The following is a 17,670-nucleotide window of genomic DNA, read 5'->3' as shown; positions in this document are numbered from 1 at the left end:
TCCAAATCATTAGTGAAGATATTAAACAAAACCGGCCCCAGGACCGACCCTTGGGGCACTCCGCTTGATACCAGCTGCCAACTAGACATGGAGCCATTGATCACTACCTGTTGAGCCTGACAAACTAGCCAGCTTTCTATCCACCTTATAGTCCATTCATCCAGCCCATACTTCTTTAACTTGCTGGCAAGAATACTGTGGGAGACCGTATCCAAAGCTTTGCTAAAGTCAAGGAACAACACATCCACTGCTTTCCCCTCATCCACAGTGCCAGTTATCTCGTCATAGAAGGCAATTAGGTTAGTCAGGCATGACTTGCCCTTGGTGAATCCATGCTGACTGTTCCTTATCACTTTCCTCTCCTCTAAGTGCTTCAGAATTGATTTCTCAAGGACCTGCTCCGTAAATAAACCCATTCACAACCAATTGCCCTAGTCAATGGGTGCCATCAAGATTCTAAGCCACCATTACTGGCCCACACTTCGCATAATTACAATAGGACCTCAGAGTTACACTTCATATTTCTAGCTTCAGATACAAGAATGATACATACATACAAATAGGAGGAATATATTCAGTAGGTTATAACCTTTGTTTTGATACCTTACAAGAGACCTTTTGCATAAAGCATATTCCAGTTATGTCATATTCATACTCATAAGCATATTTCCATAAAACATATGGAGTGCAACATCACAATATGAATCTATTGCAGCAATAAGTACAAAGTCAAATGCAAGGGAACAGTTTATTTTAAGAAAAAGAGATTACATACAGAACACTGAGTTTCACGCAGGTATTTTCAGCTGGAGCCATTGTGTTAAAATGCAATTCAGCATTCAGCTTATATTTGCATGTAACCTCCACCTGCCCTACCCCAACCACTTAGACTCAAGTGGTGCTTGAGGCTCCGCAGCTGCCAAAACAGGTCATCTTAAGAGTGTCAGTTCTTCAGTGCAGCCACTGTTCCCGTAGCTGAACAGGTTCCTATCTGCAGTGGTTTGCTGTTTGTAAAAAAAAAAGTTTTGGTCCAGGTAATTCGCCTTCTTCTCTTCCATGTAATTTGTTCCTCTACGGTTAACACTGGATTTCATAACACATCTGGTTCTTTCCTGTCAGTGCTGCTCAGGTTAAGATTTCTGAGCAAGTAAGGTTGTTAGTTTTATCTTCCCATCCATTGAGGCAGTGAGGCAGGTCCCACAATCCATGGCTGTGCACCAGTCCACGGTGACCACTGGGGCTCTGTGTCCTCCCAGGGAGAGGCAGCTCTCCAGGATCTTCTCGTCGCTGTTCAGCTGCGACAGGGGTTGGGAAGACAGATCACAAGAACTTATTAAAGCAGGTTTCTGCAGCAGAAGCAGCTTGCTCAAATGGGAATCTAAAGCCTGACATAACCTAGGAGCCCCAATAGGCCTATGTCCTTCAGTTGTGTTAGGGACAAGTTTGGGCTTTAGGTAGCAGATATGTGGAGGAGGGAAAAGGTCATTTTTCTTCCTTATTGCAATTTAAAGAGGCACCCAGTAAAAGAAAATTCATACCAGATCCAGCAAAAGCTTGCACAGAGCACATCAGGTAGAGCAAAGGGGCAAAATTAGCCAGCAAAATGCAACTTCGGTTGTGACTTTGGCACTAAGCTACCCTGAGCCTGTAGAAGTCTGTATCCCATCCAACACAGATCGGATTCTTCCTAGGCATTTACAGAAAGGAAAACTGCTTCAAATGGGGCTTTTGTAACAAAACAATCTACCTGCTGTGCACCACTGCTAGTGTGTATGCACCACAACATCAGACTCACCAGCGAGCCCAGCCTGAGCTACAAGTTGGTGGTGGCCCTTTACTGGCTCAAAGCACTAACGGATTCTTGCAAAAGGCTGCAATTCCAGCCTCTGGATAAGGAAGCTTGTTTGTATCAGTTCCAACAACCCCCATTGTTTTTCATACCCTTACCTTGTAGATGATGCCCCCAGTGGAGGAACAGGTCAGCATGTAGTTTCCCTCAGCATCAAAAGCAAAAAGCCTTCCTCGCGGGACCTGGACTTGCTTATACCCACTGTACCCTGAGAGGACGAAGGGGCCCGTGGCATCCATGGGAAGGACGTACTCCGACACTTTTGAGCCACTTTTGTGAATATTCCACTGAATAAACTAGGACAGCAAAAGAGGGGATAAATGTCTCCAGTGAAATAGATTCATGCTAGAGGTATCACAGAGTTCAGTAATATTCATAGAGATTAAGACCAGAAAGAAACATTATGATCTAATCTGATCTGCATAACACAGCCCATAGAATCTGACCCAGTCATCCCTTTATCAAGCCCCTAATTATTGGCTGAGCTGGAGCCGATCTTGTAAAACGACACCCAAGTGATGGGGAATCCAGCCCATCCCTAGGGTAAGTTGTCTCAATAGGTTATTGCCATCACTGGAACCTGCCTCTCCCCCGGCCCGTGCTGCCACAACGGAGATCCAAGCAGATGCTCTAAGTGGAGCCCTCCATTATACAGGGTGCTCTCTGCAGAGGAACCCTGGCTCTGGAACTCGCTCCGCATAGGTCAGGCACCCTGCCAATGTGTCGCCCTTCAGGGCATGTTACAAGGCTTATCTTGATGAAGGTTCTCGGGCAGGAGAATGCTGCTTCAGGCCTGAGTTTGAGGCATGGTCCATTTTCTCTTATTTAGGTTAAACTAGCCATTGCTGTTCTATGGTCCAGGCTGTTGCTGGCCTCTATTTATGGTTATTAGTGGCTTTAAATAATGGTTGGACGCACTCAGTTTATGATGGCACCTTAGGTCTGGGCAGCCAATATCTTTAGTCTCATAAATCCAAATACAGTGACTAAGCGACTTCCCAGCTTCGGGCCTCCCCGGGGTTAGCCATCCCAAGAGTCACCTGACTTGCTTGGACATTTAACATATACACTGAAAGGAAGATGGGGTTTGGTTGGTTGTCTTAGCAGCACAGCGACAGGCATCAGCACTTGTCCATCATTGACCCAGTCTCAATTAAAGGAGTATTCCAAGGGGGGGTTTGCGGGGGGAATAGGAGCTCTCCACGCTGGGGAAGACATTCAGGTTTAGTGTAGGAAGATACTGAAATCAGATTTTAAGATCCTTGGGGCAAGGGCTGTGTTATACCTCTTTACAGCACCTGGCACACTGCATGCATTCAATACACAGTGGGGTGAACAACTCTTCACCCTCCTCTTCTCTCCAGTTGATCAACTACTCCCTCCTCAAACCAATCATCACTACCTCCTTATTACAATACTTGCATCACAGCGCTTGCACCCACCAGGAACTGCTCCCAGTGTGCATCAGAGGTAAGCGTTCCCCCCCCCCTCCCCTTGAACCTCCTTCTCCCTTGTGGATTGGCCTGCCTGCCAAGATAGAGAAACGGCCCCAGGGATGGAATTGTCAATACACAATAAAGAGCCCGTCCACTCTAGCTGTGCAGGAAGGAACAGCACGCAGTGCAAAGACAACACAGCTGATGAGCAGGGAGAACATGTCACTACCACACCAGTCTAGGATCTCGCTACCTTCTCCTCACTGTGAGGTCGCACAGAGCCTACCTTCCCATCTTCTCCTATGCTGTAAACTGTGTTTTCATCATAGCTGAATTCGACAGAGTAGACCTCCCCATCATGCGCCGTCCAGCTCAGAGCACACTCATGCTGCTGCATATCTGAGGGGAGAGCAATCACTGAACAGTCACTATGCACAGAGGTGGGAAACAGAGAAAGGGCTCTTAAAACTGAAGGCAGGGTGTCTTGTGCCTTCCCTCCGCCCACCATGCAGTTCCCCATTCTCCAGTCATGCCAATTTCCCTTCTACCCACCCCACCCCACCTCCAGGATCCCTCACATGTATTGTTCTTCTATTATCCACAAAGCCCTGTATCCAAGCACACTTCTTCTGGCTTTACAGGGTGTACACCCATTGCTCAGAGCATCACCAGATGAAGGGAGAGGCTGCCAATGGCAGCCCAATGGCTTCTCTGGGCAATCCCATTCAGCAGTACAACATGCCAGGACAGACCACCCCACAGAGCGTTATTTAGGAAAACAGGATAGCATTTTTCCCGGCAATCTTCTTAAGCGGGAAGACACTAGGTTTAGCACAGAACGTAGTGGTCTTAAATGCCTCCCTTCAGCTAGAGGAAGGTTCTGCCCTGGAGCGTGGAGGGGAAGTGGAACACGTAGAAAGGTAGAACTACCTCTTGTGGAGGGGTGAGGCGCAATGAGGAAAGCTGTGGAGAAGGCTGCAGCCTACCATAACAGCCCACCTGGCTGTCTACACAAATTTGTCACTAGATCAAGGACACTTGAGAGCATCAGATGCAATTTTGCCTTCCTTTTTAACCTCCAAACTCATTTGGACAGGGAAGGAAGATTGTGCATGCCAACGGCCTGATGCAGGGCCACACTGAGCCAGAGAACAAGTGACCTCCCTCAGAGAGGCCACAGTGCGTTCAGAAGATGATGGCACTCGGTCCTTTTAAATGGTCATTTCAGTCATTCTAGGATCCCCATTTCTGCCTAGCATTAGCATGGTCTCTCAGCACATCAGTCTGAAGGCTTTGCAAGGCAAGTGCAAGTCCAATGCTGACAGAGGACAGAACACTGAGCAGGGTGGGGGAGTTCCATTCACAGGTATAGGCTAAAGCATACGGAGAGAATGAGCTGGGAACAGCTGATGGGAAGGGGAGAGAACAGCTCGGCTGGCAGTCCTCATCTTTGGACCAGATGGTCATGCCCTACTCCAGAGCCTGGGCTCACACCAATGTGATTTTGGTGCTGTGTTAGGGGTAACTGCACTGCTCTCCAGATGAGAGATTAAGCTGAGCTTCCTCCTGTTCTTAGGGGCAGGAGGGGAAGGAGAAGGATTCTACGACATTTCAAGGAGCATCCCACTTCCCCCACTAAAAACTGGTTCCAATAAATCATGCTTGCCCTGAGCAATAGCTCCCAGACAAGGGGCTGCCACATCTACCTTTAGTCACGACACTACCCACATGTACCCCATCGTGCTGAGGAGTACTCTAGGGACAGTGCAGCTAGGAAAGGCTGGATAAACTGGTCATCTGAGACCCCTGCTTACCAAAGAGACGAATTATTCCATCTGCTGCTCCAGTGACCAACAGGTTGCCATTGTGGTTAAAGGCTGTGCAGTTTGTGGCAATGGGCTCTGGTTCAAGAGAAAACTGGAGCTAAAAGATAAAGTCACCATTAGTGGATTTCACTCTGTGCTTATGTTCTTAAAAACCTCTTCCATGGGGCAGATACCACCCAGGTATCAAGTTTGTTTAGCCAGACTTCAGAGTGACAGCCCTCCCTCCACAATCTGGTATCCCACCCCCTCACTTTCACCCTACCTTTGCACCCCATGACCACCTCTAACTGCACCCCAGGATGGTAGCTGCATTTCATCAGGACATGTTAGTTGACAGAACCAACTGTTCAGCTTGGCTGAGTCAGAGCTTTCTTGGTCATGGCTCCAAGACTGTGGAACCAACTTCTGCCAGTTATTAGACAGGGTCTGAGCATAGCCTGCTCAGACTGGTCATTGGGGCAGGATGACAGGGCCCATGACTCCCCTTTGAGTCTTACCCTTCCATATAAAAAGCTAGGAAGCAGACAAGCCAGGAGAGCTATATCCCCTCTGGGAAGCTTCCCTTACACAAATACGTCAATAAAAGCATCCAGATGCTACAGGCACTTTAGAAATAAAAGGAATAATGCGTTGTATGTTGATCCCTTTATGTTCAGCCTGACAACCAACACAACCAGCCAAGGCTGTGGCACTGAGCGTTCACAAGACTGTGGTTTGCTGAGCTACCTCAGCACCAGTGCTAAGTGGAGAACGTGAACCTTGAACATGTCCCTCACATGCTAACCAGGCAGCACAGGGGGTGGCAGGAGCAACCTGACTCTGCTAATTGTACCTCAGACTGGGACAATGGAGGCTGGAGAAAGCAACATTCAACCATATAAGCCCTCGCAAGGGCTGGGGAAAAAGAAGAAAACAAGGGGCTGGGGTATTCTGAAGGAACCCTCAAAAATAAGCCTGGTTACCCACCCAGTTGTGGTTTTATTTGGGAAGTGGAGGAGAGTGAGATTGCTAATTAAAGAGGGGGCTAGGAGAAAAACGCTTCCTTGTTCTTAGTGAGCAGATTCAAGGAGTGAAGACACAAGACAATACCTGCTGCTTCATGGTTTTAGTGTCCCACAGAAGCAGCTTCCCTGGAACTTGGTTCATGCCTCTCCCTCCAGTATCAGCGGCTGCGAGGTCCAGCTGGGTGATCAGGCTTGGCGCTGCAGCGGAACAGACAAAGGAGGCACCACTTGGGCTGCACGCAAGTGAGAGGATCCTGAAATACACAGCACCCACAGTCAGCTTGGTTCCTCTGGATAAGAAACCCAGAGAGGGAGCCTGGAGTGGGCACCATTCCTAGTTCTCCCCCTCACCCAGGTAGAAATCCCCCCCAGAAAGGCTGCTTTGGCAAGGCCTTCAGAGCAGCAGTAGGCGGCCATGCAGGGTTAGGACCTATGTGTCTCATGACAACCTGACATGGCAACCACACCACGCCCCCAATCCAAGACAATTCTTGCTGCTAACAAAAACAATCTGTGCTGAGGGGGTTTGGTGCTGCTAGCCAGAACGCACACACATTAACGTGCCTTCAGCAGCATCTACTCACCCACTGGAGGAGGGGGTTATTTCCGTGTTGGGACAGAACTTGATGTTGTGCATAAAGAACATAATTAGTCATGGCAGAATGGGGTGGCCACCAGGCTTAGTACTAGTTAAAGGAAATTCATACTGGACTAATTAAAAGTAGCACAAAAGATGTCAGACTTCTCAATTTAGGGTTATTAAAGCCCACTAACACACTTTGGATTACAATAAGTGTCCTGCTTGTCTGCTGCTAGACTAGACCACATGTAGAGTTGATTTGTCACTTCAATGCTGTGTCCATCTTCTCGGCAAACATCTATGTGATGGCTCTGAGACTTAATAAGCATCCTGGAAAAAACTCTACAGAGGACTAGAAGCAGGTTGCTATCAAGAAGTAGTGTGCAATCAATCATCATCAACAATTCCTGTTACACAAGGCAGTTGTTTCACACAGGACCAGACAGAGACTGCCTTCGGAAATAGGGGCTGGGTAACAGAGTCATACGAATGCAGGAAAAACTTTGAAAGCCCATCTACTCTTCAACACACTGAGGAATGCAAGAGATTTTCAGGATTACCTGGGCATGTCTTCATCAATGTTAATTTCACAGAGATTCTTCTTGGCTTCGGTATCATAGAGACGAACTGTCCCAACCCCGCTGCCCAGCAACAGCTTGAAATCAAGCATGAGGGAAAGAAAGAGAAAGTAAGGAACGGAGGATGATGGCTCTGTCCCTGAGCCACCACACCACATGGGAAGTCTTCTCTTTAGAACATTCACTTCTGACTACATATCAATCCATCAGAAAGTATCCTATCCCCTTGTGGATGTCCACAGGGGACTGGCTATAGTCCAAGGGAGTTTACTCTTAGAAAGCCCCTAAAGCGTGGTGTCAGTGAGAGGGGTAAGTTTGTGGCCACTTAGGAAACAGGACTAGGTTAGGACCCTGGGGAGGAACAAGTCATCTTCCAGAAGCAGGATATACATTGCAGGGTGGAGTATGGGGAGGAAGAAGAAATGGTGTCAGATTAAGAATAGAGATGTGGCGTTGAGGAAAAAGGTCATGGAGCCAACAGAATGAGTATTCATCCTTCTTGGGGGAGAGCTCCGCTGAATCCCACTGGATGTCAACCCATTACTTTTAAAAATCCTCAGACCACAATATCAGTTAAGGAATAAGCAGTAGAGACTTCTAAGCGAGAAAGATTGCATTTGCATGAAAAGTCTCAGTAAGAACAAGGGAAGTGAAACACCCAAACAGCAGAACTAGCTTTAATTGGACAGCATTTCAGACCTAGCAGCGAGACATTAGCCACTCTTTAATAAGAACAAACTTTCCTCTGTCACCGGACCATTTCCCAACCACTTTGCCCAACTGGGATGATGTAAAATCCCATTACTGTGTCCCGTAGAATCACAGACAATAAAAGTTATTCAGATAAATGGACTGCACAGAAATTAAGCCTTGTCCTATTATCCAGTAGGATAAGGAGTAGTGCTCTTCACTTCCACAGGGCCTTTCTTCTGAAAGTCTCCAACCATTTAATGAAAATTAAATAAGCTTTAGCGTCCCTGTGAGAAAGCTGTTATCCACCCAACTCTGGAAAAGGGATAACTGAATTGGCCAAGGCCACACAGCAAGTCAGGAAACAGGAGCAGGCACCCCAACTTCCAGTCCTTTGGTCCACCTACTAAAGCAGGCAGCATTGAATTTCTGCTCAGTTGTTCCAGATACACTCCCCCTCTCCCCTCTTTTTCAGCTCCTAGAGGTTTCTGATCTTCATCCTCTAAATTTACAACTCCCTTCCACTGTCATAGATTCCAAGAACAGAAGGGACATTTGTGATCATCTCCTCTGACCTCCTATATAACTCAGGCCAGAGAACTGCCCCAAAATAATTCCTAGAGCAGATCTTTTAGGAGAACATCCAATCTTGATTTAAAAAAACCTGTCAGTGATGGAGAATTCACCTTGGTAAATTCTTCCAATGGTTAATTACTCTCAGCATTAAAAATGTACACCATATTTCCAGTCTGAATTGGTTCATATTATACCTTTCACTGCTACATTGAAGAGCCCATTATTAAATATCCCCCCCCCTCCCCATGATTACAGTCCATAAGTACCTACAAGTTACCCTTTAACCTTTTCTTTGAGTCTATTTAGCTTAACAAAGACCACAATCTATCACTATAAGGCATGTTTTCTAAGATTCCTATAATTCTCGTGGCTCTTCTCTGAGCCCCCTCCAATTTATCAACATCCTTCTTGAATCGTCAGCACCAGAATGGGATACAATATTCTAGTTGTGGTTACACCAGTGCCAGATACAGAGGTAGAACAACCTCTTTACTCCTACTTGAGATTCCCGTCTATGCACTGCAGGATTGCATTAGCCCTTTTGGTCACAGTGTTACACTCAGAGCTCGCATTCAGCTGAATAGACCACAAGCCCCAAATCCTTTTCAGAGTCACTGCTTCCAAGGACAGAGTCCCCAATCCTGTAAGTATGGCTACATTCTTTGTTCCTACATGTATACGTTGACATGTGACATTATCCTGATTTTATTTTGAGTTCAGTTAGCCTGGATACCATACAATATACAGCAGAACATGTCCATGGATGCGTAACCCCTATTTGTTAGGCATCAGTAGCAACTCCGTAGTACACAAGTAGATGTGCTACTCACCAGCCTGTCCCGTTTGGTTGCCCATTCTAAAGACAGCAGCGGAGATTTGGAAATAGATGAAGCTTTGGTCTGCATCATGGGATTAAAAGACCACACCTTGATGACCCCGTCTACGTCCAAGCTGGCCACCCTCCGCCCAGAGCAATCCACCCTATGCACAGAAGAAAACATCAACGAGCATTCTCCTTCCTACGCTCATGGTTAGATATGCCTCCCTCTAAACACAGTTCAACAGTCTTCCTTTGCTAGAGCGACCTGCACCAATTTAACTGAAGGTGCTGAGATACCAGGTGCAGTACAAGAATGTGGACAGAATTTCAAAGCGTAATGCCCTTTAATGACACCCTCCTGCTTTCCCATGGATTTCATTCTCCTGTGCATCACTGGCATTCCCCAGGAACAGAGGCACTGACACTATGCCAGCCACCTCAAAATGCTACCTTGGAGTAGCTCCTATACCCCCTCCCAAGGAGCTGATGATCCTATCACACCTCCACTGCATGAAAAGTGCCCCCACTACCTGCAGTGCATGATGGAGGAGTGGTGCTCTCCGTATTCTTCCTGGCTCAGGACAATGAACGGCTGCTCCTGTCTGACACCTCCAGCCTCTGTGCTGAATGCGGAAGCTTTTGTGAGGGTTTCCGATTGCTCAGTATGCAGCTCAGGTGAGGTTTCTGCCTCTGTAGCACCAGTCTCAGTCTTTTTCTCCACACTCTGCCCCTAAAGCAAGGAAAGAACCCTATATAAAGTATAGCCAGGCAGCAGTACTGGGTTAAGCGACTCACATCCATCCTGACAAACTAGAGAACCAAGGAGCTGCACTACTAGAGGCACAGTTGCTGGTCAGTGGCTAAAATCCTTTTGCAAGAACTAGAAGGTTCTTTTGGAGAGAATAGCATTATTATAGTCACAGCATGTGCCTCTGGTGCTTTTCTACAGCTGCCCTTGAGAAAAGAGCATATCACACGGCGTGTGTCAGGGAGCTTTTACAAAAAGGGTTTGGAGTTCTAGTTTTAAACTGATATTTTTCTAGTGAAAGCCTGTCAAAGTTGCAGATTAACCAGACAAGTTTGTGAAGGTTTTAAACACCAATGTAGATATGTCACCTCATGTTCCTCTTCATGCCCAATTCTACCCGGCTCAGTTTTTATTAGTTATCCAGATCATTGTTATATTTGGATTCATTATTGTATGCAGGTTCTAATCAAGATTCCAGCTACACGATGGGAACACATGGGCACAATACAAACACTTAAAGCCAAAGAACCTATAATCTAAGTTGACAAGACCGAGAGAGGGAAGGAGAAAGAATATTATGCCCATTTTACAGACAGGGAATGGAAGCATGGCGATTCAATAATCCACCTATATTCACACAAGACTTCTGTGGCAGTCAGGAACTGAACAAAGGTATCCAGAGTCCCACAAGACCATCCCTCCTCTCATGACAAGAGATGGAAAGCAGAAGAGCTGGAGATACCTGGAGACAGCATCTTGTTACAGCATTATCTGGAGAGGTCAAGATATTCAAAAGTGTAATTGGGGATTTTTTTTTGCATTTATACTATTGGCCTGCTTTGGGCAACAGGAGAGAATCAAATCCCATCTGCAGTCATGTGGTTGCAAAGAGCTTCAGAAGCCTCAGAACGTCACCCTTGTTCATGTTAGTTAGCTTGGAAGGGAACACCACTGAACGCCTGTGAAAAAACACAGCATCACCTTTCCTTTTTACCCAAGCGTGTCAAGAACACATTATACCTAAAGCAACCAGCTTCCTGAGAGCTAAACAAAGCCAGGGAAAATAGGAAGGCCAGAGAAAACTTGTTGAGAAGCCAGCGGAGGTGCACCCAGTACTGCCAGGTTCGCATTGTGATCTGGATGATCTGGCAGTGCCACCTCACCCAATCAAGTGCCACCTGGAAGGACTGATAAGCACCACTGTCCCTACCATGTCTTCATAAGGGCCCTCAAGTCAGGGTCTCAGAGATAAGCAAATATAAGAAGCTGCTGTCATGTCCCTTTTACAGTAGGGTTTGCACCAATAACATAAGGCTGTTTTATGTGGCACTACTGACCTACAGGTTTTCTAAAGCCTAAAATGTAGTTTTTCACTGAGTGGCTCCTGTTCTGCAACCTGCCTACCCACAGCAAATCTGCTCTTCTATACAAGAGATGTTGCTAACTCTTACAAGTAAGTATCAGAGGGGTAGCCATGTTTGCTGCTTTTACAGATCCAGACTAAGAGTCCTGTGGCACCTTATAGACTAACAGACGTATTGGAGCATGAGCTTTGCATGCATCCAACGAAGTGGGTATTCACTCACGAAAGCCCATGCTCCAATACGTCTGTTTGTCTATAAGGTGCCACAGGACTCTTTGCTGCTCTTACAGGTAAGGCCTCAAGCCTCTGCATTTCTGCCCAGGAAAACTTGTCAAACTGTTCTCCACAGCCCAGGCTGTTACAGTGAAGAAAGAGTTGTCACTGGAATCAGAGCTGCTAGCTTCTCTGGGACAGCACCATTTTTTATAGATAGGGATTTTAATTCTGGCTGACAGCTGGTCACCAGCTTGTACTGAGGTCTTGTCACTAGGTATCACTGCTGATAAAGTGAGATCAGAACTAAACATCATGCATTTGAAGATGCAGAGCTGGGGCCCACTGAAGATGGTGGGGACAGGGGAAGAGGGGGGAGACAGGAGAGACCACTCTTCTAACTCCTGCTTTACACCCAGATCCCTCCTCTATTCTGCTAGGAATCTGCAGAAATACTCTAAGAATGGGAAAAGAGTAACCGATTAGCTAGAATAACTGACCTTTCATACAGCTGAGCAGCATTAGAATATCAGGCTAGGGATTTTACAAAAAACGTGCATCTGCCTTACTAAGTTCTACTGCACTGTACAATGCCAAGACCACCTGCGATATCGCCAAATACCTGGGAAGTTACTTTTGATAAAAGCTCCTTTCTTTCCTTCCCATGATCCTGCAGACGCCTCTGTCGCTGCGGTACTGAGCTAGGCTCACTTGGTGTCAGCCCAGTGAAGTGACTCTTTACATCCTTGCAGCCTGTTGCCACCTCCTTTCCTTTGGTGCTCTGGAAGGCAAAGAGAAGATCTGTAAAACCTGAGCCCTGTTAATACCTGTGCCAGACCTTTGAACAAAAAGCAAAACGGAAGGCAAAATACCAGCTGCTCTCAGACTAGAGCAGCTGGTATTTTGCAGCACTAGAATGACTGTCATTCAGTCCCGGGATCCAGATGAGAACAAGATGGTAGATAGTAGGAGGGGTTTTCCAGGTTCAAGGATAAGCCAATAGCAGAGGTGGCACAGGTTAGCTCCTTGGCTATTCAAGCATCATGTTACAATGAACCCACTGGAGAATTACCTGATGGTTTGATGGTTCTTTCTTCCCTAACAATATCCCACCAGCCTGCGTTGGGGAGACTCCAGTCGTCAGAGCTGGTCTAGAAGGGCCCTTCTTACCCTGAGAGAGCAGAGAGGATAGGAAGCCCCCTCGGGATTGAAGGGAGTGTGCGGTGCTCCTCTGGCTGCGTGTCATATCACTGGTTTAAAAAAATAAAAATAAGAGACACCTGAAAGGGGTGTAACTAGAGCACCAACCTGGAAAGAGATCTAATAACCAAGGAGTGGAGACTACATTGCTTCTAGTTTCCAAAACACAGAGATTAATTCCCCAGTGACTGAACCACCCCGTGCTAAAATCAGGTTTTAAAAACAAAAACAAAACAAAAAACAAACACTCACAGTGTCAACACTCTCAGCCCGTGGGAATTCATTCAGAATTCAGCCAACAAACTAAAGCTGCCTTTCAAAGACCCTGGGAGGCACTGTGCCCATGTCAGGCTTTTACGGAGGTGTTTTCAGGGCTGGGGGAACCTTTAAGAAGATTCCAATCAGGTACTTAAGAGAGACTCTTGGAAACACTAAGGCTAAAGTTTTCAGAAGTACCCACTAATCTTGGATTCCCAATGTGAGACGTCAGTGGGCCTTCCCAGCAGTGCTAAGCACCCCCAATTCCAACTGACTTCACCAATAATATTAATAAATAGCTCTCATGGCCAAATTCATGTTCCTAGGACAATCTTGTAAAATGTAAACATGCAAACTGAATTCAAGTTTGAAGACTCGGCCTCACCAAAAAAGAGTTTAATTCAATACACGCCAGCCAGCTAGACAATCTTGCATCATCACTTGCATAGCCATAATCTCCACTAGGGCTTACTGGTTTCAGACTGGGCAACAGGCACACACTTTAAAATAGCATTTCTGGAGCCAGCTCATTGGTCTGGTGGTTCTGAGTGTCATTCTGCAGCTCAGAAGAGAGCCTTTTACTCACGTGAACAAGTGCTGCGAGAACTGTAAGGTCACCCCCTTGCAGCAGGGAAGTGTCTTAAGAACACAAGAACAGCTATATTGGGTCACACTAAAGGCCCATCTAGCCCAGTATCCAGTCTTCCAACTGTGGCCAATGCCAGGTGCTTCAGAGGGAATGAACAAAACAGGTAATCATCAAGTGATCCATCCTCAAGCCCATTCCCAGCTAGGGACAACATCCCTGCCCATCTTGGCTATTAGCCATTGATGGACCTATCCTCAATGACCTTATCTAGTTCTTTTTTGAATCCTGTTATAGTCTTGGCCTTCACAACATCATCTGGCAAGGAATTCCACAGGTTGACTGTGCGTTGTGTGAAGCAATACGTTCTTTTGTTTATTTTAAACCTGCTGCCTATTAATTTCATTGGGTCACCCCTAGTTCTTGTGTTATGAGAAGGAGAAAAAAAACCCACTACTTCTTGCTCAACAGCAACCTAAGTCACTTAGGAACAGCATTCATATTATAGGCAGGTTCCAAAGGGTGTCCCCAACTAGCAAGATACGTAGATGTGAGGCAGGAACTCCACCCCTCAGAGACTACAGTCATGGTCCAAAACAACATAGTATCACTGAGGTAAGATGTGGTTTTGGACCATGACTATAGAAAAGTCATTTTTATAATTTAAGGGCAGAATGGCTGCTGGCATGGGAATATCAGAGCTCTGACAGGGACACAGGATAATGGGCCCCCACCAAAAGGGAAGAACAGGAGAGACAATCCATTGCCTCACACAATTCATTTCTGAGAGATGAAATCCTACCCAAGCGGGATTCTATATGAAATCTCATCATTCCACATGCTAGGTGCAGAAAGGAGGGAAAGGGCTCTCATCACAGCACCAAAGCACAAACAAAAGTTTAAGAGGCTGTCATCCCCTGCAGCTGCCTGACCCTAGCGAGACACTCACAGCTCACAGTCCCCCAGTCGATCCATGTTGGACACATAAGCAGGCAGTCTGTGGTGGACAACTGACTCCTCCTCCTCCTGCTGCAGCTCCTCTTTCTTCATTCGGTAGGTCTCAGCCTGCAAGGCAAAGAGCTACAACAAGGGAACAGAGCGGAGTTAGTTGAGGTTTCACTGGATTCCCCTCCATGTCAATGACAAGCAACATTAACATCATGTGCCATTTCTTAGCCCAGCAGCGCTAGTCCAACAACTCTAGTAGGTTGTGAAAAAAAAGTGGAGTTGTTCTGACTGGCTCAATGTTGAATAATTATTCAGAGCAGCAGAGAACAATCAATGATTTGTGTGCATGAAATCACTGCCTGCTAAAAGCCCTCACTTTTCTCCACAAGCAGGTGTTCTAGTGTCACTTTCCCCTCTGCCAGCAAGAGCTATGAAAGCAAACTAGCTAGAGTGAGCCAGTACTTCACGAGGCTTCTGGTTTTTCAGGTAGAAGAGGGACATAGATAAGCATCATATTTAATTTCTCACCTATTAGTAACATCCTAAGTGACTGAAAATGAAGGGATCTTAGGAGTCTAGTTTTCTTATCATACTGTTCATTTATCGTATGTCACTCAGCTTGGACAGTGAAATCAGAGTGATCCAGATTCACTTCTTGCTCCCCATAGATTTCAAAGGAAAGCTGCCATTTATTCACAAAAAATGCAAATTAATTCTTTAAAAAAAATAATTTAAAGCTGTCCCCTTTGTAATTTGAATTAATATCCCAAGCCAGAAAGAAGAGGGGGAAAAAAAAAAAAAAAGGAGTATGGTTTTACTAAGTACAATTTGAAAGTTGACACTACTTCGATCTACAAACAAAGCCAAGTAACATGGTAAGGATAAAAGACAGCTTCAGTTTGGCTGACAAAAAAAGTGCAAGATAGTATGAATTTTTAAATATCAAATTGGAAAAACACCTCTATTACTCCCTGCACATGCACTAGCCATCTTCATAAATTCCTAACAGTAAAGGTTTTCAGCCCTTGTACTGTGCATAGTCACAGGCCTTCCTTTCCCCAGTAGTGTCAAAAACGACAATGTTTGGCATCCTTCGGAATCTTAGGACAAGCAAACAATACAGTAGATCAGCTTCCAGTAAAACAGGATATGCATATCAGGAAGTGGAACATCTGATCATAAAGCTTTTGTGAGGCAGAGGGTAAAGTTTGGAGCTTAAACTCCTAGACAGTGTTCCTTTAAAAACTAATTTTATTTAGCACATTTGGGGAACTAGACTACACTAAAATCTTGCAACACAAGAAAGGTTTAACTTAAGGTGTGATTTTAAACCAGTTTAGTGGAACTGGTGCAAAAGGCTATGTGGACACTTACTTCAGTTTTGCTTAAATTGACTGGGAACAGGTTTAAGCTAACCCAAAGTAAGACATTCTTAAGCCAAAACAACAGTACTCACATAAGGGCTTGCAATGGTTTAACAAAACTAATTTTAAAAAAAAGTAAAACTGGTGCAACTTTCTCAGATAGACAAAGCCTGAATAAATCTTTTGAAAGCCAGAATCTTGTCAACAAGAAGCAAAGTTAAACTGAAGCGATGGTAGAACAAATGCACCAAGAGTCCATTAACCCACCTCAAAATAATACATTTAAGTGTCTGATTTTGGCAGCCTGTTAAATACAATACACACACACACACACACACACCCCTCTGACCTTTTGACGTAAAATATCATTTTCTTCCTGTACGAGAGCGCTCCTCTGACATTCGGCATCAAAGTTCAAGATTACTGGGACAGGTAAGGAAGGTTAAAGAGAAACCCAAGACAACAGTATTTGCACATCCTATTTAGCCAAGACATTTCCACATAAGTTAATGCACAGAACTCGTGTGGGTTTTGCCTGATAGGCCAGTGGTAGACAGAGCAAGTGTGCTAGTCCTTAGAGCAAACATGGATAGCTAGGGGCATGGGTAAAATCATGGATTGTTAATGGGCTTGTGGCCTATTCAACTACACCTACTTTGTACTTCTGCAAAATGTACTTCTCCGTCTGGGGATCTGCAAGTGTTTTTTAAAAAAAAAAAAACTAAAGAATTAATCTCACAAAACCTATGCAAAGTAATAGTATTATTATTCCCATTTCTTGATGGGAAACGGAGAGCCACTGAGGTTAAGTGACTTTCACTCACTCAGACAAGTGTATGGCAGAGCTAGAAAAAGAAGCCAGCTCTTCCAACTCTGGCACAAGGCAAGCCTTCTCATCACTCTATGAAGGGGGATTGGGACTGTAGCTTGTGAACTGTGTTTCCTTTCTCTCCCATGATGCTTAGCTTTTCCAGACAATATAGCGAGGCTGTGCCTAGACCAAGATCCAATAGGCATTTCTAGTTTTGTTATGGGCAAAGAACAACTCTTTGTACATCTATTCATTTGTTCAGGGTCTTAATCCCATGCACACAGGCCCTAACATCTTGTAGGAGTTTCAGTGGTCTCTTTCCAGACTGAGGGTGTCTCCTGGAACAGTATAAAGAGCTGTTTCCAAAACCAAAGATGGTCTTGATTTAAATGTGGATATTTGCTTGAAATAGTCTTAAAATGATGGCCAAGAGTCGTTTTTAATAGAACCCGTCAGTCCTGCAGCCTCTTCTCCATCCCCCCACAGAACTGTTATGCAAAAAGACACACTGTTAATATAAAAAGAACAGGAGTACTTGTGGCACCTTAGAGACTAACAAGTTTATTTGAGCATAAGCTTTCGTGGGCTAAAACTCACTTCATCGGATGCATGCAGTGGAAAATACAGTAGGAAGATATATATATACACACACAGAGGACATGAAAAAATGGGTGTTGCCATACTAACTATAACAAGAGTAATCAGTTAAGGTGGGCTATTATCAGCAGGAGAAAAAAAAACTTTGTAGTGATAATCAGGATGGCCCATTTCCAACAATTGACAAGAAGGTGTGAGTAACAGTGGGGGGGGGGGGGGGGGA

General features: G+C 45.4%; 1 protein-coding gene across 1 annotated transcript in view; it reads right to left on the bottom strand.

Moving 5' to 3' along the window:
- Positions 1 to 734: 734 nt before the first annotated feature.
- WDR91 (WD repeat domain 91) overlaps positions 735 to 17,670 on the bottom strand; it is a 23,271-nt gene continuing 6,335 nt past the window's right edge. The window contains exons 4-15 of the mRNA XM_024208553.2: positions 16,389 to 16,471; positions 14,677 to 14,807; positions 12,756 to 12,933; positions 12,306 to 12,464; positions 9,890 to 10,089; positions 9,370 to 9,520; positions 7,256 to 7,350; positions 6,201 to 6,369; positions 5,100 to 5,208; positions 3,572 to 3,684; positions 1,948 to 2,145; positions 735 to 1,295 (exon numbers count right to left, since the gene is read on the bottom strand). Of these exons, the coding sequence (XP_024064321.2) occupies positions 1,131 to 1,295; positions 1,948 to 2,145; positions 3,572 to 3,684; positions 5,100 to 5,208; positions 6,201 to 6,369; positions 7,256 to 7,350; positions 9,370 to 9,520; positions 9,890 to 10,089; positions 12,306 to 12,464; positions 12,756 to 12,933; positions 14,677 to 14,807; positions 16,389 to 16,471 (1,751 nt within the window). The 3' untranslated portion in view covers positions 735 to 1,130. The remainder of the gene's footprint in view (positions 1,296 to 1,947; positions 2,146 to 3,571; positions 3,685 to 5,099; positions 5,209 to 6,200; positions 6,370 to 7,255; positions 7,351 to 9,369; positions 9,521 to 9,889; positions 10,090 to 12,305; positions 12,465 to 12,755; positions 12,934 to 14,676; positions 14,808 to 16,388; positions 16,472 to 17,670) is intronic.

The sequence above is a fragment of the Terrapene carolina genome, unplaced genomic scaffold (genome assembly GCF_002925995.2).
Source record: "Terrapene carolina triunguis isolate 2854851 unplaced genomic scaffold, T_m_triunguis-2.0 Scaffold68, whole genome shotgun sequence".
NCBI classification, from domain to species: domain Eukaryota; kingdom Metazoa; phylum Chordata; order Testudines; family Emydidae; genus Terrapene; species Terrapene triunguis.
This window is presented reverse-complemented; position numbering and strand designations above follow the sequence as displayed.